General features: G+C 37.8%; 4 protein-coding genes across 5 annotated transcripts; 2 read left to right on the forward strand and 2 right to left on the reverse strand.

Annotated features, from left to right (window-relative positions):
* The first annotated feature begins 1,574 nt into the window (after positions 1-1,574).
* Positions 1,575-6,425, forward strand: LOC113777699 (cyclin-C1-2-like). 2 transcript variants are annotated; one of them, XR_003469207.1, is made up of 10 exons: positions 1,575-1,711; positions 1,833-1,939; positions 2,275-2,314; positions 2,632-2,676; positions 2,995-3,113; positions 3,251-3,365; positions 4,285-4,329; positions 4,923-5,070; positions 5,710-6,235; positions 6,266-6,425. XR_003469207.1 is itself a non-coding variant. In XM_027322871.1 (9 exons), exons 1-9 carry the CDS (start codon positions 1,680-1,682, stop codon positions 5,806-5,808), a joined length of 750 nt encoding a protein of 249 aa, XP_027178672.1. In that variant the 5' UTR covers positions 1,575-1,679; the 3' UTR covers positions 5,809-6,264. The 2 variants fall into 2 exon arrangements, 1 of the variants encoding a protein (XP_027178672.1); XM_027322871.1 differs by lacking the exon at positions 6,266-6,425 and having other exon boundaries at positions 5,710-6,264.
* Positions 6,363-7,683, reverse strand: LOC113777711 (SKI/DACH domain-containing protein 1-like). Its single transcript, XM_027322888.1, has 3 exons — positions 7,341-7,683; positions 6,878-7,035; positions 6,363-6,739 (listed from the first exon to the last, which is right to left on the reverse strand). Exons 1-3 carry the CDS (start codon positions 7,628-7,630, stop codon positions 6,693-6,695), a joined length of 495 nt encoding a protein of 164 aa, XP_027178689.1. The 5' UTR covers positions 7,631-7,683; the 3' UTR covers positions 6,363-6,692.
* A 2,121-nt stretch (positions 7,684-9,804) lies between these two features.
* On the forward strand, positions 9,805-12,994 carry LOC113759766 (GTP cyclohydrolase 1). Its single transcript, XM_027302343.1, has 2 exons — positions 9,805-10,528; positions 11,320-12,994. Exons 1-2 carry the CDS (start codon positions 10,309-10,311, stop codon positions 12,489-12,491), a joined length of 1,392 nt encoding a protein of 463 aa, XP_027158144.1. The 5' UTR covers positions 9,805-10,308; the 3' UTR covers positions 12,492-12,994.
* A 796-nt stretch (positions 12,995-13,790) lies between these two features.
* LOC113782491 lies at positions 13,791-17,317 on the reverse strand. Its single transcript, XM_027328384.1, has 9 exons — positions 17,129-17,317; positions 16,978-17,047; positions 16,649-16,876; positions 15,885-16,066; positions 15,609-15,783; positions 15,272-15,483; positions 14,652-14,777; positions 14,467-14,561; positions 13,791-14,247 (listed from the first exon to the last, which is right to left on the reverse strand). The coding sequence occupies exons 1-9, from the start codon at positions 17,166-17,168 to the stop codon at positions 14,071-14,073; spliced, it is 1,305 nt and encodes a 434-aa protein (XP_027184185.1). The 5' UTR covers positions 17,169-17,317; the 3' UTR covers positions 13,791-14,070.
* Between the last annotated feature and the right edge of the window lie 6,070 nt (positions 17,318-23,387).

Below are 23,387 nucleotides of genomic sequence, written 5' to 3' on the forward strand. Positions count from 1 at the left end.
GTGATATATGTGAGTGTAAAAATAATTGTCGAAGAGATATCTATCTAGTGACTAATGTTGAGATATGTGGACTTATAGAGATCTTGGGTTCAAATCTTCTGTCTCCTTCCTGCTTTTAAGTCGCACTCCTTCCCTGCTAAAAAAAAAATTAAAAACAAAAATGTGAGTTAGAAAACAATTAGCAAATTTTGTTTGGATTTGAATTTTTTTGTAGAAAAATCACTGCGACGATTTGATATATGTGAATTAAAAGGTGATTAAAAAATACGTTTACAGAAAACGTAGCAATTATTCTTTGAAAATTTGCTTTCCAAACAAAGCCTAAATTGTATTAAGGTTTCATTGTATTTAAAAAAAAAAAAAAACCAAAAGGTTTCACAACAAAATTAAACAAGCAAAATCCAAACTTCGTCAAGGACTCGTTGAAACTCAAACAACCTTTTACCTGGCATCGGTAGTAAATGTTAGCGAGATGCATGTTTAGAATTTACTGAGTACAATCACTTACTCTATTCTCCACTCCCCCCTCCTTCTTCTCTCTCTCTGGCCCAATTTTTTTAACTAATTCAGGTTCGTTTGATAAAACTGAATCTGAATTCTGAAGTCTGAATTCTGAAATCTGAATACTGAAACAATTAATTTGCTGAATTTTAAGCACTGAAAAAAATATATGAATGTCTGAATTTTAATGCTAAAGCTATTTATACTGTTTGATAAATATTTATAGCTGAATGCTTAATAAGTTTAATTTGACAATTGTGCCCTTATATCCTTTCATTCAAAAAAGAAATAGAATCTATGATTTAATTAGTTTAAAATTGTAAGGTATGAAAATGACAATATTTATTTTTAAATCAAATTAATATAAAAGATGAAATATATTATATGAGGAGTATGGAGAAGATGTGAAAGTCATTAAAAGGGAGAAAATAGAAACTAAAAATCATTAGATAGAGAATATTAGGTTGTTTAATTAGATAAGAATTTTGAACATAATTAACAAACAAGGGTAGATTTGGTAGATAAGATAAGGTAGTTGAAATAATTCTATTGATTCTTATCAGAATTAAGTATTCAGTTAGGATTCTTGTGCTGAAAAAAATACACACAGGTTCAACATTGCTTAACAAGTTCAGCAAATAGATTTTCATTTATCAAACACTCAAAACATCTGAATGTCTGAAAAGATTCAGATTCAGCACTTTTTTATGTTATCAAACAGACCCTTACTCTATTCTCCACTCCCCCCTCCTTCTTCTCTCTCTCTGGCCCAATTTTTTAAAAAAGCCTAGGATCCAAGTGTAACACAGATTGCATAATTCTCATCCATCTTCAAAGGCTTCCCTCTCAAGTCTCGACTATATATTAGATAGACATCCCAACTCTCTTCCTTAAGCTACAGCCAATTAAAAACCCAGTCCTTTAACCCAAACTTTTGCATCCTAAATGTTCATGAATTTTGGTTCGTTGGGCTGGACTACAGAAATTGCAGCCCAAATTTCAACTTTCTCCACAGCCCAATTCTATAATAACCGTATGCGGGTCAAAGTGAGAAAAGAACGTCGTCGGAGCAGGGTTCGCCGCCATTCCCTTCCCCTTTTACGTTCCGATTGATTTCTGATGCAAAAGGCTCTCCATTGGAAGTGAATTCTTGGTTACAAAAAAGAGAAAAAAAAAACATGGCTGCGAATTTTTGGACATCATCTCACTAGTAAATTACTAACTCTGTTGCCCGTAATTGTTACTATCATTTCTCCCCGTCCATCACATTGAATTTTCTTTCGAGTTCATTCTTGTTTTTGTCTTGAGCCTTCTTTTTCTTGATTCTTTAGCAAACAGCTTTTGGATCCCGAAGAGGTTGACGTGGTACATCAGATTGACAAAGAAAGAGGCATCAGTATTGAAGATTTTAAGCTCATCAAGCTGCACATGGCCAATTGTAGCTTTTCCTTCTTACTCTTTTCTGTATTTGCATTAATATTACGATTAGTTAAGTCTTTTAAGTTCTTTTGGTCTTAATGAGAATGTCTGAATTCTGTAAGAAATACAAAATTTCTGTTGCATAATTTCTGTGCATTGATTTCCATTTTGTCATGCTGTTTTAAAATTTTGTTTTCAAATTGTACTTTGAAGATATCTACTTTTTAGATACCATTGTTTGATCTCAGCTCTACCGTTCCAGAAATGGTTTTTCCTGTATAATTGGGGACAACATATCTGCTGTGTAGAATCTGGACTTTTCTCATTGTCTTAATATTTGCATTCTTTTTCCAGATATTGCAAAATTGGCTCAAAATGTGAAAGTCAGGCAAAGGTGTGATCTCATTGTTTTTTCCCTGTTCATCAGATTTGTTTGTTAAGTCTTTTTGTTTCCTACTAAATCGAATCGGCTGTCATCTGGACAAATTCATGTTGGCTTTTATTCTGTCCTGCATCTCGAAATTACTCAGTCCTTTGTCTCCCCGTAGGTGGCAGTTAAGCTCATAATCTGTCAAAATTTTGGAAACTAAATATCAGTTTTCAAAGAAAATTTTGAAGGAAGCATTTTCTATAACTACCTTACTTCAAAGGTCTTTAATTTATTTCCATGATGATTGCATAGTGATCTCTGCTCCATTGGCCAACTTTCAGGGTGGTGGCTACTGCCATTACATACATGAGACGTGTCTATGTCAGGTACAACTTTTCCTATGTTAACTGAAAGTAATTTGTTCGAATTGAAGTTCAGTTAAGATGCATCGATTTCTGAGAAATATTCTATCTTAACTTGCTTCATTTGAACACTTTATTTGCTTTCATCCAAGCCAAACATTTAGACATCATGTTTGTCATAGGCTTCTATGTGCTATATCGGCAGTTACTTGCACTCTTTACAAGAGCAATAAAAATGGAAAAGGAGAAACAAAAAAATTCTTTAAACCAATGCTTCCACTGTTTTCAACCGGGAAATAACCAAATTTAAAGCTCACTGAATGAATGATCTTGTTTTCTCAGGAGGGCATTGACTGAATATGATCCTCGTCTTGTTGCTCCAACTTGCTTGTACTTGGCATCAAAAGCAGAAGAAAGCACTGTACAGGCCCGTCTCTTAGTATTTTACATTAAGAAATTACGTAAGTAGCTCGAATTGAGACTGATAGCGGATTGCTTTCTGTTGTTTTAATTGATTTGCAAATTGCTTTCCTCTGAAGCTTGTTTTTATAGCAAAGTATGTTGTCAACTTATAAGAGTTCGCTATCTGTCTTTGCAGATTCGGATGATAAGTACAGATATGAAATTAAAGACATACTTGAAATGGAGATGAAAATTCTGGAAGCCCTAAATTATTATCTTGTCGTATTCCATCCATATCGTGCATTGTCTCAGTAAGTATGCGTATAATTATAGGAACCCTATGTTGCCCAAGAAAATTCAGTTTCGTCAAGCTTTGCATTCTCTTGTACAAAGATGCTTGTGGGCCAGAATTTTATCTCTTTTTCAATTAGTTTTTGTATTAATTCTCAGGATTTGGATAGACTTGCATATTTAGCTATGAGGATAGATGTTGGAAATCTCATAATGATGATGTTGCTGTTGCATAAATTCTCATACGCTTTGGAAGCCCATGAGTTGGATATGTATTTAGTCCCTCTAATCCTTGAGCTAAAGTAAATAAATTTACAAATGAGGATATTTGTATTCTTAGCTTTTCTTCTGTTATTTAAAAAAAAATATTTCTGGCACTGGGACTTCAATAAAATTTTGTTGAATGTAACAGGTGAATTACAAAGCAGGGCCACTTGAATCTAACAAAAATAGATGCATAGGCTCGGCAGCACCCAGAATTGGACAAACAAACCAGAATCTCTAGGATGTTTAATTGACCTTCAGAGTCCCCAACTTTTAATTTTCTTCTATCCTGCAATCAGTTTTGACTTGCTATATGGTGATTTAGTTGTTGAGCGTCAGCTGTATTGTTGATAAGGAAAGCTAAAGGGTACAACTCAATATCTAGAATAGCTCAAATTTCATACTCATCATCTCCCTCTCTTTCCATTTGAGGATGTGTGTTTTTTTTTTTGATCGTTAGTTTCCATTTTGCTACGTATATGAACTAATTTGAGCTATGTCTTGCCTTTTATTATTGTAAGTGCCACATAATGCACAACATCTTCAAAGACCCCAGTATTGTTTTTACTGGGAACAGCTTACAGTTGAATGATTTAATGTTCATTGTTATACATTTGTTTCATGACAATATTTGGTAACTTTACTCATCGTCTTCCCTGGAACTTAACCTGTCAGGTTGCTGCAGGATGCAAACATGGGCGACACAACTCAGTTAACTTGGTAACTTAACTGTTTATAGCTTGTCTAATTTCCGTTTGTTATTTTTGCAACTTCGAATGTGTGGATGTTCCATTAACCTGTTTTAACTTGCATCTGTACATAATCTTTTAATTTCTATATATTGACTTGATGCAAGTTGTAGAGTTCCTTCTTCCTGCTGCTCAATTGTCAACATCTCTTGGCATGTGGTTTCTATTTGATAGAATGTGTAAATCAAACCATTCATTCTTTCATAGTGTTCCAGTAGTAAATATAGGATTAGGGTGGATTTTAAATGTGTAGTATGAAAACCCAGTAGGTGGATTGGTCTGTTTCGAGAAATAACTAAACAGGTGCCTAAGTTCCAAAGTAGTCCGTCTATTCCCTGAGGATATAGATGAGACATTTTCATTTAAGAATGTCATCTAGGGACAAAGTTATGATGAAGTTCTTTTGTGCCTCTGCCATTTTTCTTTCCAATAGAGAAAAGGGAAGGAGAACTAAGTACAGAGTACATGCACTTCATATGTTTTATAATGTGAAGTCGTTGGTAGAAATGGAGAATATATTGTGAAATAATTGATGATATTGGTTTAAAATTTCTAATGATACAGGGGAATTGTCAATGACACCTATAAGATGGATCTGATTCTTGTACATCCTCCGCACTTGATTGCACTAGCCTGCATATATATTGCAAGTGTGCTTAAAGATAAAGAAAACACTGCCTGGTTTGAAGAGCTTCGGGTTGATATGAATGTGGTAAGTCCAGTGCTTTTTTTTTTTTTTTTTTTTTTTTAAAGTTGACCTTTTCATTCATCTATTTTATCTGTGGATGCATCAGTAGATTAAATTTTCTATCCATTTAATGGCATCAACTAGTTGCATTTAATGGGCTGAACCCAGTTTTGTCCAGAACCCTTGGCATTGTGAAACTAAACGGTTGATCTGTATATTATGCAGTATCTCAACCATATCACTACGTGTAATCCCCAGGTACCACCCAAGTTAGATAGATGTGGTCCTTCTTATGTTAGAAAGTAGAAAGTTAGATCTTTTTGCAGTTACTTTGAAACTTCACAAGCACAGACATATTTCTGCCAATGCAGTGTTTCTGGTAAATGGTTACCAACTTACCAGGTGATAAGTGAGCCAAGTTGGATAATAGCAGTTTTATTACTCAACCTATTTGCTACACAAGAATAGCATTTGGAAGCATTGATTTCATAGCAAAATATGAGCAATAACATTTTTTTTTTTGGGTTATTTTTGTTAAAGGTGAAAGAGATGCAATACCCATGCTGACAGATATGGTCTAGCAGCATGAAGCATGAGTGCTTGTGATTCAAATGTTGCTTTCAATTTTGTGCTCTGATTAATAAAACATGTTGGTTTTGGCAGGTGAAAAACATTGCAATCGAGATATTAGATTTCTATGATAGCCACAAAATGATCACTGATGAGAGGGTGGCTGCCGCAATGATCAAATTGAACAAATAAGAGTCCAACAAACCAATCACTCCTGCTGTTTCCGTTTGTATGGACTGACGCTAGGTACAGATGATGCATTCAAAAATAGGCTGAATAGGACTGAAAAACGAGAAGGGACAGTGTCGCTCATTGATAGTAACTGCTGTTTTTGTTTGTATGGACTACTCAATACGGCTGATGCAGTCAAAAGAAGAGCGAGTAAATATGAAAAAGAGAAGGGACGGCGCGGCTCATTCTTGCTGCTGCAAGTGAAGCTTCGCTTAGAGTTTGGGTTTTTATGCATATAAGGTAGTGCGCTTCGGTTGAATGATGCTTTTTAGAGTTGTTGTTGTAGCCTATTACTCGCATCGTAGATGTTAGCAAAAATCTCAGCAGGATGTTCACGACATTCTCTTTGTATTCAAGACTCTTAAATACTGGTGCTCCTAAATCAAGAGTCGAGTATTTGACGGTGGTAACAAATCAGGTCTGGCGTCAAATTGATCCTTCTGAAAGCGTTATTTCCGCTGTTTGTTTAACTTCCTTTGCTAAGAATGCGAACTAAGCCCATTTGATTAGATATGTAGGTGACACGGCTTCCAGACTGCACTATTTTATTGAAGAATTCATCATTGTTCCAAAACAAATGAACTGGTGCATTATTGTTTGATCATACAAAAGTCCCCCGCCCCTGCCCATGCCTCGGAAACGAAGGACAAAATAACTGTTTGAAAAACAGAGGGACCTCAAGTCAACAACTCAAAACACTCTTTACTCTACAAACAAGATGAATGTGGTGCTACAAGCAAGTAAAGGGGAAATCTTGATCACGCATCGACCAACTCCTGACCTTAAAATCACCTAGCAACTCCGGAAATTGAGCGCTCTCCTACTGATGATTTCTTGGTTGCTGATCATTGTTCCATCTGATTCTTCCCCTCTTTTCTAGATTGCTTCTTGGCTGCACATAGTCCATTTAAGTTACCGTCGTGTTAGTTAGGCAAATTTTGTGAGAATTGGAATTGCTGAGTAGTAAATTTTTTTTTTTTTGGGGGGGCTGGGGGGTTCTTAGGGAGGAGTAGCAGTAATTAAGGTTGACCTAGTCTTCTCTTAGCTTCAGACTTTGCAAAGAATTCCCTCCATTCATCAGTCAGAACAAACACTGGGTCTTGTGCCTCCTCCTCCTCCTCCTCCTCCTCGTACAGCTGCTGATGTTCCTCTTCTTCCAGTTCCTCATCCTCCTTGTGCGCCACGCCTCTGGCCCAGTCACCAACGAAATCAATAAAAGAAGAGGCAATATAAAAAAAAAACAAACGTTTTCCAAGGTCATAGCCAGCCACGAATATGCTTAAAGTTAGAAATCCTTGCAAACAGTAATAATAAACATAATCTCACCTAAGGAACTCCGTTGCAATGGGCTTAAAAAAATCCTGTTATAACGCTCATTTAAGATACTTTTACTCTGCTAAAAATTTTAACCTACCAACTGATTTTTTTTTGTCCCCTTTTTTGGTCCGCGGGGAGAGTGGGGAGAGGGAATTTATAATGGAAGAAAGACTTACTGGGTACTAAACTCGGATAGTTTGGAGCCGGAAATCTGAAAATTGAGAGTGGTTTGGGGTGGATAAAAAGAAAGGGCGGTTTGTGGGCGGTTTTGAGATGGGGGATGGGAACGAGCGGAAGCACGGCATGTGGGCGAATGATAATTATTGAAGCCAAGCATGTAGCTGTGCAATGGGCATTGAGGCAACACGTGATAGTAATGGTGGTGATGAGGGAGCGGATGGTGGTGGTGGTGGTGGAATCGGCGGAACTGGCAAGCAGTGGGATCTGGAAGCTGGGAAGGTTCCATCGCGGCGATCGTCAAGAGCAGTGAAAAGAGACCCTTTTTTAAAAAAAAAAATGCTACTAGTGGTGACTGGCGAGAGTTAGTCCTTCAACTTCAAACCTTTTGGTTTTAATAACTTTTATAGTGGGAAATTAAATGAAAAGTTTTAATAACTTATAGTTTAATTTGTGATTCAAGTACTTATGATGCAAATAAGATTAACTCTTCTACAATAAGAGTTGCATCGGAGACCTAATTTATTTAAAAATCATTTTCTATATAGAATTAAGTAACTTATTTATCTATATATACCAGTATAATTGTCGACCACTAAACAAATAGGGTGATATTTTTTGTGAAAAATCAATAGAGAAAAGATAAGAAAAGAAAAAACTGGCCAAAAAAAAAAATATAGAAGAACGTAACAGCTCTTTCCTTCATTGGTTCGATCGTCTTAGCTTATAAGATAAGAAGGTTTCTTTATCTTCACTAATTACAACTTGTGTGTCATTAAAGTCTTGATTGCAAATTTGCAGTTTTTAATTTTACCAATTTCGACTTTAGAGTTTGGACAATTTCAAGTAGATTGTTCAGAACTTCACACACGACGAGACCTAATTTTCCAAACCCGTAACCAATGGGGAATGAGGACCATTAAGACTCTATAACCAATGGGGAAAAGTCCTACTTTTTTGCATCTCTTCCGTTCCAACTTAAAGGTTGGCAATTGTTGAATATCTTTACAAAGAAGTGTAAAATATGAGGGTGAAGTTTGGTGCAAATTTTATTAAAGGAGATTTTGCCAAAAGCTAGTTTTGAGCGTTTCATTTCATACAAACACATCTTGTTTTGTACCAATTCAAAAGTAGAAAAACAAAATGAATTATGCACCAAGAAATATTAATAGCGCTTCCTTCTTTTTGAATGTCATTTTTCTTGAATTTTTTTACTCACGTAAGAGGATAATCATAACCATACCCTTTATTTTTATTATAATTTTCCTAAGAGGGCTAATCAGAAATTTAATAAAGTGTATAATACTTTTTATTTAATTGATGTGGTCAAAATTCAAAAGGAGATTCCCCTCGTGGAATAATAACAGACATCAACATTTTACATTCCCATGTACAATAATTGAATGAAGTTGTACATTATCTATACTTTATACAAAGGGAGAGGGAGAAGTTGGTCAAAAATTTTTGTTTGTATCAATTTATGTTCTTTCCAAATTACCCATGGTATCATTCTTTCAACTAATATATATATATTATTTATTTTTCAAGTTATTTAGTAAATCTTAATTTTTACTATGAATTACTACTAAATAATTATTTGTTTAAATATTTTATTTTAGTGAATTTTCTGCATTTTATTAGAACATAAAACTAAATCTCTTGAAAATGATTTCAAATATACTCAAAAATTTTGACACAAATTTCTTTTATTAGTTATACAAACATTTGTGTGCGTCCTCAACACTAGTGTGTGTTTATATATATAGGGTATGAGATGAGTTGGTAAAATTATAAGCAACATTCATTCATCATTAAATTAGATTCGTGAGTTTCGTGTTTTTTTTTATCACAATGATAATATTTGTATAACTTATTTTAGTCTAGTCCAAGAAACAAGGAATCGACGAAATTTTTCATCAAAAGAAGTCACAATTAAGAGACAATCACAATTAAAATGATATAATATGGACCCTTGAACTCTCACTCCCACCGAGACGTTGCCCAAGAGGCTGTTGGCCCCTGAGTTCCGTGTATTCCATCACTTATTGACAGTTTGCAAGCTAGAAAACCATACAAATCACAATTCACAATTCACATTAGTGGGTTGGTGGGCTGTACGACTTCGTTCCCCCAACCCCAATTGCCAACGTGGGTCCAAACAAAAATGGTCCCACGTATCAAATCGCCTAATCGCCTAATTGCCAATTGGTTTGGTATTTAGTATTTCCCCTTACTCTTATTCCAGGACCTAACTCTAAAGCAACAACAACTGCTGTTAAATGACCAGACCACCCCCTAAGGCCAATGCAGCACCGCCACCAAATCTGTTGTGTTGACTCTTTTTTGAGAAATCCGTTTAAAAGCACACCTAGATTATGAAAATTAGCTCCTAACCAACCCCCCGGCCGCTTGTATTTTTTTTTTTTCCCCCGGCCGCTTGTAGAAAGAGCATTCTCAGGCGGACCCACATTTCCGATGAGGAAAATTGCAAGTATTTCTAGTGTAAGATGAGGGAAAAAAAAAATGATAATATAGTACGAATTTCTCAGTGCCTCTGGGCTTCCACACATTCCAATATCAACGGCAACCCTACGTTTTTATATGGAGTAGCCGTGTATTAGCGATAGTTGCAAAATAAGATTTGTTAGCCAGCACAAATCTCTCACCCCTGTCCTTTGTTTCTTCTCCTCATCCCTCCCAACTCAATAACAGCCCTACAATCCCTTCTTCCTTTTTGTCTTTCCCTCCATTTTTTCTCGCTGCCCTGCAAGAACTGCTAACCATTTGATTTGCTTTGATTTTACTTGCTTTGATCTGGGTTCGTTGTTTCTTTTGGCCAAAGTTTGAATCTTTTGGGTGAAATTTTTGTGGGTTTTGTTTATTTATCTGAAAAGTTTGGAACTTTGGATTTGGATTGGGCAGAATCCTAAATTGGTTTCGAGGTTGGGTTGTAGTGGTGGTGGGTCAATGGGAGCTTTAGATGAGGGGCATTTCAATGCAGAGCTAGAGAACGGAGTGAACCTTGAGGGATGTGTTGAGCTGGGTTTAGAGGGAGGAGAACCTGAGACCCCTGCCATTGAGGATGCTGTCAGAGTCCTCTTGCAAGGTCTTGGTGAGGATATCAATCGAGAAGGAATCCGAAAGACTCCTCTCCGTGTGGCCAAGGCCCTCAGGGAAGGGACTAGAGGTGAAACTTCTTTGTCCTTTTTTTTTTTTTTTTTAGATTGGAGTTTTTTTTGGGGGGGGGGGGGTGGTCTTTGTTGATTGATAGTAGCTGATGCAGATCTCCATATATCAATATATATTTTAATTCGTATATGTGGATATTCTGCAATTACTATAACGAGTTTACTTGCTTCACTGTTTCATGTATTATCATGCAACCAGCAGTTGGCGAGGTGTTGTTTCTAGTGGCAGATAGAGTCTGTGCTGTGATATTAAAACTTTTTCTCACCGATGCTGTAAACAGTGCAGCAATAGCTTGTGTACATACCTTTGTACTTGTAGATAGACTATCTTTTACGATTTGCAGCACTGCTCTATTCTTTGGGGGTTAATGTAGAGCATTGCTCTTCATGCTGCAGTAGTTTTCTCATTGTGTAGTAACTTGCGGAGATTCGCATCAGTTTCTCAATGTATAGTAAGTTGCGAAGATATACATCTGGCATTTAGCTTATATGATTGTGTGAAAGGAAGTAGCACTGAGTTAGCTTCAACTCGTTAAAATAATTGCAGTGACATTTCTTCTTGTTAGAGTATGTTGTGGTGAGAACCTGATGCAAATCTCGTTTTCTTTTGTCCTATTGCTTTTTTCCAGAGCATTTACGATTTTCAAATGTTTTTCTGCCAATTGTGTCTTTATCGTTAGGTCTCAAATATGAATAATTGAAGAATATCCGACTGAAGAATATCCGACATTGTTATAATTTGAGGTACGATGAGCAGGAATCTGATTAAACCTCTCCCTGCTTTGTCCAGGCTATAGAGAAAAGGCAAAGGACGTTGTCCATAGTGCGTTGTTTCCTGAGGTTGGATTGGATAATAAAATTGGGCATGCTGGGGGAGCTGGTGGGCTTGTAATAGTTCGAGATCTAGATCTCTTCTCCTACTGTGAGTCTTGCTTGCTTCCCTTCCATATAAAGTGTCATGTGGGCTATGTTCCATCTGGACAAAGGGTTGTAGGTCTTAGCAAGTTCTCTCGAGTAGCTGATGTTTTTGCAAAACGCCTCCAAGATCCACAGCGTCTAGCAAATGAAGTCTGTAAAGCCTTGCAGCATGGTATCAAACCAGCAGGTGTTGCTGTTGTACTCCAGTGCTCACACATTCACTTTCCCAAATTTGAGTCAGCCTTTCTTGATTCAAACCATGAAGGATGGATAAAGTTACTTGTAAGTTCGGGTTCTGGAGTGTTTGAAGATGGGAAAGCTGATGTTTGGGCCGACTTTCTCAGCCTCTTAAGGTTCAGAGGCATAAACACAGTGAATATACATGCTAATGGCTCTGACCAGTGTTGGTGCCCATCTCATTCTTTTACAAAGATAGCTCCAGCCAATTCAGCAATGATGAGTGCTGTAGCTTCAATTCTTCGGTCTCTTGGTGAAGACCCATCAAGAAAAGAGCTTATAGGAACCCCTGCTCGCTTTGTGACCTGGCTGATGAACTTTCAAAATTGTAATTTGGAGATGAAGCTGAATGGGTTAGTTCGAAATCAAAGAGATTCCATGAAGCCTGATGGCGATATCAGCTTTGGTGAAGAACATTTCTGTTCGGAGCTGAATTTGCCATTCTGGTCCCAGTGTGAACACCATCTACTTCCTTTTCATGGTGTTGTGCATATAGGCTATTATTGTGCTGCGGGTGGCGTTCCAATTGGAAGATCCTTGTTACAGTCAATAGTACATTTCTATGGCTTCAAACTCCAAGTACAAGAGAGGCTCACCAGGCAAATTGCTGAAACTGCGTCATCCCTTTTGGGTGAAGATGTAATGGTGGTGGTGGAAGCTAACCACACTTGTATGATCTCTAGAGGAATTGAAAAGTCTGGCAGCAATACTGCTACAATTGCTGTCTTGGGCCAATTTTCAACCGACTCTACTGCAAGGGCTAAATTTTTGCACAGCATTCCAAACTCTTGTCAATCTGGATTATGATTGCCAGACGCTGGAAATGTGGTATTCTTGTCACGTATAGTTCCATTATATGCCTGTAGTAGATGGACGCCAATAATAGTTGAGTAGGCCTTTGCTTTTCCGCTTCTCAGGCATGGGGTGGAAAATCTGCATGCATATTCATTCTCAGTAAAACAACTCTTGGAGGTTTTTTTTTTCTTGGAGCGAGTGTTGGGAGTTTCAGTTGGTCCTGAAGTTCCCGTGAGGCTGCAGAGTTTCAGTGCAGGCGCCTTAACAGCATTTGTTTCTTTTCTCCACCTTTTAGTTTTTGGAGGAGACTCTTTCACACGCGAAGGCTTCCTATTTTTGTTTTTCCTTTTCCCTTTTTTAAAACTTTATATTTACCTTCATCTGTAACAGAAATGTGGCCTTGTGGCCTCTAATGTACCAGTGACTGTTGTCACTCCAGTTTTTGACCAATATCCAAATATCCTCCCACTTTTCTTTTATACATTTAATGAAGTTTCGCCTTGCGTTGCATCCTCTAATGCTGTGTTTTTGTCCTTACTTTACTCGATCTTCTCATCTTGGGCCTTGAGCAGTAGATGGTAGCATCTCACATATGAAATTTGGTCAAAACATCTGTTACATTTATATTCCAGGCTTCCACTCTAGCAACTCTTCCTCGCGTTCTGCTGTTGTGTCGACGTTCACTTCTGCTTCATTTATTGTGAATTCAATAATGGTGGACACAAGCCACGTCCAAAATCTGATGATTTCAAGGATTGGGCACGGACGCATTTTGTATTTTTGGAGAATCTTGAATTTGTCTTAAAGATTCAATTTTGCAAACCTGCTCCTTAGAACCTTAAAGAGAGATGCAACAGAATCAAACCTGCATGAGCAAAGCGATCTCTTGCTGCATTGCTCCTCCGGCCTGGAGTCGCTTAAAGCAAACGTCAACTTTTACCCATGAAACGTCTAACCTACTCAAAGTTAGCAGATAAACACGAACCATTTATCACATTGCGTGCCCAATCCTTGAAATCGTCAGATTTTGGACGTGGCTTGTGTTCACCATTATTGAGTAGCAGATAAACACGAACCATTTATCACATTGCGTGCCCAATCCTTGAAATCGTCAGATTTTGGACGTGGCTTGTGTTCACCATTATTGAGTAGGTTAGACGTTCCATGGGTAAAAGTTGACGTCTGCTTTAAGCGACTCCAGGCCGGAGGAGCAATGCAGCAAGAGATCGCTTTGCCCATGCAGGTTTGATTCTGTTGCATCTCTCTTTAAGGTTCTAAGGAGCAGGTTTGCAAAATTGAATCCTTAAGACAAATTCAAGATTCTCCAGAAATACAAAATGTGTCCACATTTTACAACCCGAGGGGGGAAATTGCCGTTTTGGTTGACATATTAATTGGAATCCACAGCCAACCGCACCATTCAGAGCTTTCGAAGGTAAAATCAACAATAATTGCAGACGGCTGTCGCATATATATATATATATATATATATATATATGTATATGCACACACACACACACACAACGATTCAGAATACATACATTAGTAGCTTCTATTAACATGACGCGGTTGACAAAGTGAGATCCGTGAACTAATCATAGTCCACGCCCAACCACAAGTGTCGAATTGTATGCCAATCGAAAGCAACGTGTGAGGGAGGAGGCGCGCTGTGACGATGAAAACATCCACTCTGCATCCACGCAAAAATAATTCCAATACCAAGCACCATTAACAGCAACAGATATGCCCGGAGAGATGTTGTATGCATCTGCATGACATTTTCAACTTGCGTCAGTATTCAGCAAGTAGACTGGAGTTCATGCATTTGAAGGGGGTGCAGTTATCCATAAACATAACATCAAGAGAGGAATCATGCAAACATGACTTCTGAAACCTCATGCCACCCAAATGCTCTTAAAATGGGAAAAGTGGAAATAGAGAGACACATGTAGACCCTTCTATGCAATTGTTGACAAGAATCTCAGACCTTGCCGGCATTGGGAGGAAGATTTTTATCAGCATGCTCAAGACAATAGCACAAAAGATCAGCTATTGTCAACTCAGTTGCTGAGTCATTGCAGTCTGCAAAAACAACAGTCGACGAGGAACTAATGAGCTAAAGGTTTATTATTTATCAAGTTCAATAACAGGAAGACTTTCTCAGCAGATCACCAGCAATGTCAAAAACTTGCGTTTTTGGTGGGATGCCCAACAGCTCACCCAAGTAGACACGTACTCTAACACGATCAGAAAGAGCAAGCAGATCTCCATGAGTAATGACAACAACAGGCTTGTCATCTGTCCAGAGGGAAAAGAAACCACTTCAAGAGAGGGGCAGAAAAGAAAAAAGAGAGAAAATGGATAACAGTTTAATCAATTTTTTGAATGGAAATCAAAGTAAATGTGTTGGGATCTGTCATCCAAAAGTAACCAAAATAACCAAAAAGAAGAAAAGACACTGAGACATGGTTACTAAAGAGTTAAATGCGTTAAGGAGGTGATGTAGCTGTAATGGCAATGACAAAGAACTCGTTTGTTGGTCAAAGTTTATTCTGCATCCAGCAATATTTATCTTCTCCAAATGAGAACGAAGGAGAGACACAGCATAGCATATATGAGAGCTGGACAAAACAACATGAGTTCTTGAGAAACCATACACAGCCAATTATTTGAATCTTAAACAACTTCCCCTTTCAGAGAACTGGAAACCCATGGTAGTTACAATTTCTATTCCAGGAAGGAATATTCCCAATAGGTAAATGCAATGCAAAATTCAGTGTGTTGAAAATTACCTTTAAATGATAAGTATGGATTGTTGAACTCTTTAGCAATCATTTGATTGTACAGTTTTTTTCCTTCATCGTAGCTGTCCATCGATTCCAATACTGAGAGCCCATTAACAACCATTACAACAAAGTTAACCACCCTGGCCTTACCAGAAAGGTTACCATTACGGCGAGCTTTGGATTTAATGGTAGCTTTTACAATTGCACCATCAGAAGGCCTGACAAACAAAATATGTCAGCCAGAGAGTTGCATAATGACCAGATTCTAGAACCTTTCAATAAAAATATGCGTCTGCTCAGTCATATTAGCATGCATACAGATTTACAACACAATCTTTTAGACCTTTTAACTAGTTCCCCATTGCGAACTCCCTTTGTCATCCATTGCTTGAAGATTTTCGTGTTTTCAGATGAATCATCAGACAAACAACGAGTATCATACAAGCAGAAAGAATTTGATCCTCTTGGGATTTCATACTCCTGGAGGAAATAGGTCCCTTCTCCAGCAGATGAATTATCTGGCAAGAAGAAGCAACATTTAACCATGAAACTTTGGTCAAATGATGTCAAGTTCTACAGAATTGCATCTAAAGAAATTGGACATAACTACGGAAAGTACATGATACTTGAGCTCTTTCTGGTGCATATTTGTCATTCTCAAGCACCCGGGATATTTTGTTTATGAGACTGCTTTTTCCAGATCCCTTAGGACCAACTAATAGGAGTGATGTTATCTCTGGCACATGATAGTCCCCCAATTTGCTGCCACCAAACTTTCGTATCCATGAGCCTGGAGTATAACTGAGAAAGGAAAGAAACAACTTCAGCAGCACAAATGCATTTTGAATCTCAGTATTGCTAGCTCAAGTACATTGTGCTATAGATACCAAATTATGTCACGAGTAAGAAGCAGACTGTATTCCTGATATTGAGTGATTAAAATTGCCATACTACAACAGAATCTTCACTTCATTGAATAGTCACATGAAAGATGGCAAATTTTCGACTGTAGTAGATGCACATGGATCAAATCAGCTAAACGAGAGAAAAGCCCAAGGCAAAACCTGATTCAGACTTAAAATCCGTCATCCCATACAGAAAACCTTCAGTTCATGATTTCGACGTTGTGATTAATACTACATGATAATTCCGGGCAAAAGTATCATTCATGACGCAATGCAAGTTATGAATTCTTCATTAACTCCAAAACTTTGCACTTTCTCAAGTATAATCTGGTTCTCCTTTAATTTATCAAGAAAGTAGTAAATGGTTATGATTTGTAAACTCCAGAATGATAATGGGAAAACAAAAAATGAACATATCTACATCACCATCAAACAGCAAGGCATAATAGGCCCAAAAGTCGCATTTACTAAATGTTACCTCAATATTCTATTCTTGGCCTCCTCCAAACTCCCAGTCCGACGCTGCAGTTCCTCATAACTGCCCAAAACTTCAGCGTAAATGGCGCGTATCCGCCTCTGACAGGCCTCAAAAGTCACTGACTTGGAAGACTTTTGATGACCCACGTCCCCAAATTCCCCAGAAAGCAAGCCAACCTCCTGGTTTAACACTGACTCAGTCTCCACCTTGGCACCCCAACCGTCCTCACTGAACCCAAATCAAACTAGTCATCAGCACCCCCGTTAGAAGGAAAAAGAAACGAAATTTTTTTTTTTTCTTCAAGCGATCAAGAAACTAAAATTACCAACCTTAGAAAAGTAGGTAAATCAAGTGATGGATCTGGGAACTCAGACTCACGATCCAAGAATGATACGTCTTCTGCAATTCAAATACTACCAGAATTAGAATTTTTACTTTCACCTCTGAAAAGCTGTATGTAGATGATAAAAATACCGGTACCAGATGACAAATTGTTGGAGAAAATTCTATCTCCGCCCATTGATGAACGATGATTGCTTCCTTTCCTCCCCGTCTACGTGTTTAAGGAACTGAGACGGAGAGAGGGGCCTGGACTCTCACAAGAAAATGTACTAAGAGATTGCTTCCGCTAGCTTGCCATTTAAGCTTTCAATTTAAAAGAAGTTTCTGTCACTCTGTCAGCACTGATGAGCTTATCCGGAAAACAAAAAAAATAAAAATAAAAATTTACTATGCAGTTAGTTTTTATTTTAGTGTTAATTAATCTGCAGTTGCGTTCGCGTTGTGGGCTAGTGCCACGTGCATGACGTGGCAGTACGTAGTGGTTTGGAGTCCTAGGTTCAGAGTTCCGACCATTTTTCCAGGGGTTAATCGCACTTTATCCCCTTTAAGTATAGGCCGTTTCTCACTTTACCCCCCAACGTTTGTTTTTCCTCAGTCTACCCCAAAAACTAACAGTCAACTCTAATTGACATAAACGGAATATTGAAAAGACAATAATATCCTTATGAAAACATTGAACAACCCAAAATACCCATATACGCTGGTTTATGAAATGCAAGTTTCTAAAATTACCCTGAAATAATGGAGGGAAATTTCCCTCCATCTGGCATGGGACAGAAAAAGAAAAAGAAATTAGGGAACAGAACAGACAAAGGTCCCCTTTTGACTATGTCGGGTCACTTTCTCTTCCTTTTTTTCTTTGTCGGGTTACTTTCTCTTCACTGGTGCCCGAAGCCTTAGCAAAACGTCCACTAACAAAATTGAAAATTCTGGTGCAATCTTGAATGAAAAAATGGGTAATCGATGTGGTTGTTAACAGACGGCAGAATTGAATTTGAAGATTGTGAAAGGAGATTATGAGAGCTTGGGCAGATCTATGAGGTTCGATTTTGCAATTTTTTCTCGATTTTAGAAATTTGTAATTGTTAATCAATTTTATTGCACAGAAACAATGGTATGGGTTTTTTTAATGACTGCATGGGCTTTAATATGTAGACAATTATTTGTTTGAAATCTGTTAGTGTGGTCCCTTAAAGTTCATAACAAGTCATTGTCGGGTTAGGATGGAAAACGATGGGTTTGTCTTTTTTAATTATTAATTTGCTGGATTTTTTGTTTATTTGGATGGTTATATGTTGGCTGTTAGATAGACAAACTAGGATTTTTTATTTTTGTGGGACAATAAAAGATACTTGCTCTGTATTACCTGTGCATGCACTAAAAACAATTACCTTTGTGTGATTACAGAAGAATGGACTTCAAAACCTATGTTTTAGAGGTTCACTACGGAGGCCATTTTGCCTATGTCCCAAATTTACAGTATGTGGGGGGAGAAGTTGCTAATTTTGATGATGTTGACCCTGATTTGATGTCAATTTTTGAGTTAAGAGATGCTTTTAAAGGTGCTGGAATATCACATGAAACAGAGGTGTACTATAGGGTTAGGAATCTTGACTTTAAGGTTGGTCTTAAACTGTTAAACAGTGACCAGATTGTTATAGAAATGTTTGAGGTAAATAGAACTCAAAACATCATACAACTTTATGTTGGTGAGATCCCTGAAGAAGATTTGCATGCTGATAGAACTGTTGCAGAGGATAATATTGAGGTTAATGGAAAACAAAATCTAAATCCTAATGCTGATCAACCCCAAAATGATGAGGCCGAAAGTGATGCTTCAGATCCTTCACAAGAAGGTGATAGGGATGGTTGTAGGGAAGTTGAATATGACTCTGACTTTGATTTTTTCCTAGATGGGGATGATTTAAATGACGCATGTGACCCTATAGATGATGTAGAGAGGGATGGTGGTGAAGTAGATTGTCACCTAAAACAGACTGATTATGCTAAGTATGTGGCACTGATTAGTGAAGAATATAATGCATACCTTAACTCCAAAGGTCATGGAAAACTGGTCGATGATGAAGATGTTAGTGATGATGAAATACTTAAACCAGTTTATGATTCAAATGATGAAGGCATGGAGCATGAATTTCCTGAGTTTAACATGGAAAGGGATCTAAAAAATCCTGAATTGACTGTAGGCAGAATTTTTAGCAATATTTATGATTTTAGAGCTGCAGTTAGAATGTATTCAATTTTGAATGGATTTGAAGTTACCTTCACTAAGAATGACAAAGATAAAGCTGTGGTTATATGTTCAAATAAATGTGGATGGAGAATATATGCTAGTGGCTATAATGGAAGCAAAGTTACACTTCAAGTGAAGTCCATTAAAGGCGTACCTCATAGATGTCCATGGTCTTTCAAGAACAAGAGTGCAAATTCTAGGTGGCTGTCTAGGATGTTTATGGAGGACATTGCTGACCATCCGGATATGAAAGTAAAAGGGTTCAAGAAGAGCATAAAAAGGAAGTATAACCTGAACTGTACAAACTCTCAAATGTATAGAGCAAGAGAGAAAGCAGAGGAAGCAGTGAAAGGGTCATGTGCAAAGCAGTATGCAAGATTAAGAGACTATTGTGCTACACTTTTACAAAGAAATCCAGGTTCAGTGGCATTTATTGTAACTGAAAAGTCCAATATTTGTAAAAGTCCAATCTTCAAGAGAATGTTTGTGATGTTTACTGCACAAAAAGAAGGTTTTGTAAATGCATGTAGGCCTGTAATAGGACTGGATGCATGTCACCTTAAGGGGATCATGGGAGGACAGCTTATGTCTGCAATTGGTAGGGATGCTAATAACCAGATGTTCCCAATTGCTATGGCACTTGTTGAATCTGAATGCAAAGATAGTTGGGGGTGGTTTTTGGACAGCCTTACTGATGCCATTGGCACTCCAATTGAAAGGGGTTGGGTGTTTCTATCAGATAGACAAAAGGTCAGCACCACTACAATCTGATTTACTTTCCTTTATTCCTCACTCACTCCTTTCACTAATTCTGTTATTTATGTTTTTATGTCAGGGATTAATTGATTGCATTGAGAATAAGTATCCTGGAGTGGAGCATCGATTCTGTGTTAGACACATGTATGCTAATTTCAAACTGAAATTCAAGGATAAGCACCTAAGAGATTTAATGTGGGGGGCAGCCAGGGCTTATTTACCCTGTCATTATGAAAGCAAAATGAGAGAGTTACATTTAGTAGCCCCAGAAGCACATGCATGGCTTAGTTCCATACCAGCTAACCTATGGGCCAGACACACCTTTTCTCCAAGGACAAAATGTGACCTTTTAAGTAATAATATATGTGAGAGCTTCAATCAATACATTAAGGATGCTAGGGAAGAGCCTATTTTGACTATGTTTGAGGCCATTCGAAGACAGATTATGTGCAGATTTCAAGAAAAAAGAGACTGGATTCAGAAGGTGAAGTCTCATATTTGTCCGAGGATCTGTCAGAAAATTGAAGAGAGGAAAAAACAGGTAGCTCAGTTTGATGCACTTGTGTCTACAAGAGAGGTGTATGAGGTGACTGGTATAGTAGGAACTTTTGCTGTTAATGCAGTTCAAAGGTCTTGCACATGTAATGAGTGGGATATGACAGGAATTCCATGTGTCCATGCATGTGCTGGACTTGTGCAAGACAACAAAGATCCATATGCATATGTTGATAATTGCTACTCAGTAGAAACATATGTAAAGGCATATGCTGGTGTTGTTATGCCTATGCCAGACCAAACAAATTGGGTGAATGCTAGCAGTGATACATTACTCCCACCTCGTAGGAAGATAGCTCCAGGCAGGCCTAAGAAAGTTAGAAAAAAGGCTCCATTGGAGGACTTACATGTTGGAAAACTATCTAAAGTAGGGCTGCCAATTCACTGCAGTCATTGTGGTCATACTGACCACAATGCCAGAAGTTGCAAGGTCACTGGTTGTTCATTTGTGAGGCAAAGAAAATCAGTGACTGCACAGGTAACTTCAATCAATATATGTTGCTTGGCTTTTTTCTATCTACATCTGACTGTCATTTTTTGATGTATTGCAAGATGCAAGGGCCTACTAAACGAGGAAGAGGAGCTGGTAGAGGCCACTCTACAAATGCTGATACTGCTGTTGAGAGAAATACTGATGCTGATGTTGTGCAAAATGCTGATGTGACTAAATCTACAACTGCAAGAGGCCCAACTAGAGCTAAAATGAGAGGTAGAGGTAGGGGCAGGGGTAAGGGTAGGGGTTCAGACCATAACAATGGGCCACTATGTGGCATTGGACTTTGGAATGGTCAAGGGATATCAACAAGTAAAACATATATCCCATTTGAGTCTAGCATGGTGAGTTCCTTTTGTATTTGTATGTAACTAATTTAATTTTAGACACTTGCAATGATTAAAAACTACCTTTATTATGCAGATTCCAAGTACTTCAAAGACTGGCCAGCCCCCTCCAACCCAACTGGTAAGCCTACATTTTAAAACTCTGCATGCATGGCCATTTTATACGTGCTCACTTATTGTTTCCTATTGATGATACAGTGGACAAGAACACCTACATCTGGTGCCAATTTGAGTTCAACTACTGTTGTTGCTCCCACCAGCGTACCATGTACAAGTTCAAAAGCAACCACTTCAGTAACAACTAAAAGACCAAGAACCAAGTTGGGTGATGCTAAAACTGGAAGTTCTAAAACCAATTCAGGTGCTACTAAAACTGGAATGGTGAGTTCAAGTCTTTTGGCTATGTTTACATGCTACCACCCCTAGTAGTAGTTTGATGCACTAAGATGCCCCTCATCCATGTAGGTTCAAACCAAGAGTATTAGATTTGGAGATGCTGTGTTTTCTACCCAAGGATCTTCAACTGCTGCAACTGGACGTTCAACAGTTATGCGCACACCTGAATGTGTTTTGATGTGAAATGGTGTTGCTGTTGCTATTTTTGTCATTACTAGTATTTGAAGTTACCTTTGCAGCAATGTTAGAAATGCTGATGTTGTTTTTCTTTTCCCATTATTTGGACATGTTCTAGAATCATGTTTTGGCTGGGTTCTACTAAAATGGCCTTTGTTTGGGTGGCCATGCAGACACATGCTAAGATGTAATCTGATGTGTAAAATACTTTTAACTTAATATAACTTTCTTTCATACATATTTGCTTACAACTATGGTAGATAAAGCAGATTTTTGTTACTTTTTGGTTCTGAAATAGAGTACATATACAAAATGCTAGCAATCAGAAATGTAATGGCTAGTGTTTTTCTCCATGATGAAAATCGAGCAGCTTTGACCATCATGTATTGTTGCTGTAGCTGTTGGTTTTCAACTTGTAAGACGCAGACTTCTGTTTTTAAGGCTTCATATCTGCTTTTCAATTTCTCATGCTCATTTGCCAATTTTTCATGCTTCCTTTGCAAGTACATTAGTTTCTCCTTTTGCTCCAGCAATCTAGATTGCAGCACTGCACTTACTTCTTTTGTTTGGCTACATACTTCAGGATCTACCCATTCAAAGTGCCCACATGCGTGTCGGTTCTAAATTAAAAAAATAATTAGTTGTTTAAACTCTTTCTAACTAATTCAGGTATAGAGCAAAATTAAAGACAATATTAACAAATTATTAATGAAAAATTCTTACATTGTAATTTGAGCAGCCGTAAAATCTTCTTCCCGGATTTTCAAGTGTCCAAGACGTGCACAATGGTGCCTCTTTACCACATCTACACATTTTTTGGGGTGATCTTCCAACATCATTTGAAGCACTTTGTGACATTTTATGATGCTTTTGGTTGACAAAGAGAAATTTTAGGAACTTTGGAGAGAAATTTTAGAAACTTTGGAACCTTTGAGAATGTATGAGAAAAATTGGGTGCAAAATACCTCCTTTTATAAAACCCAACCAACGGCTAAAACCAACCAACCAACGGCTCTTTGAGGGAAAAGGTAGGCTAAAAGCATCAGACACCATTGAGGGGCATTGTTGTCTGCTAAAACCAACGGCCCTTTTCGTACGGTAAATTCGAAATCTTAAAGTTTTTAACGGTGCAATTGCTGACGGAAGGGGTAAACTGAGGAAAAACAAACGTTGGGGGGTAAAGTGAGAAACGGCCTATACTTAAATGGGATAAAGTGCGATTAACCCTTTTTCCAGCAAAGATAGATAATTTTGATGACCTCATCATGGACTTTTATTTATTTATTTATTTATTTATTGATATGAGTATTTATTTTGGCGCAAACATTCCAATTCCACTGTAGTAGATATATTCCCGCAAAAGGCTTCTGGGTGGCACCTGCCATCTGGTGAAGGTGAAGGTGAAGGTGAAGGTGGAGTTGG

Source organism: Coffea eugenioides, chromosome 1 (genome assembly GCF_003713205.1).
Source record: "Coffea eugenioides isolate CCC68of chromosome 1, Ceug_1.0, whole genome shotgun sequence".
NCBI classification, from domain to species: Eukaryota; Viridiplantae; Streptophyta; class Magnoliopsida; order Gentianales; family Rubiaceae; genus Coffea; species Coffea eugenioides.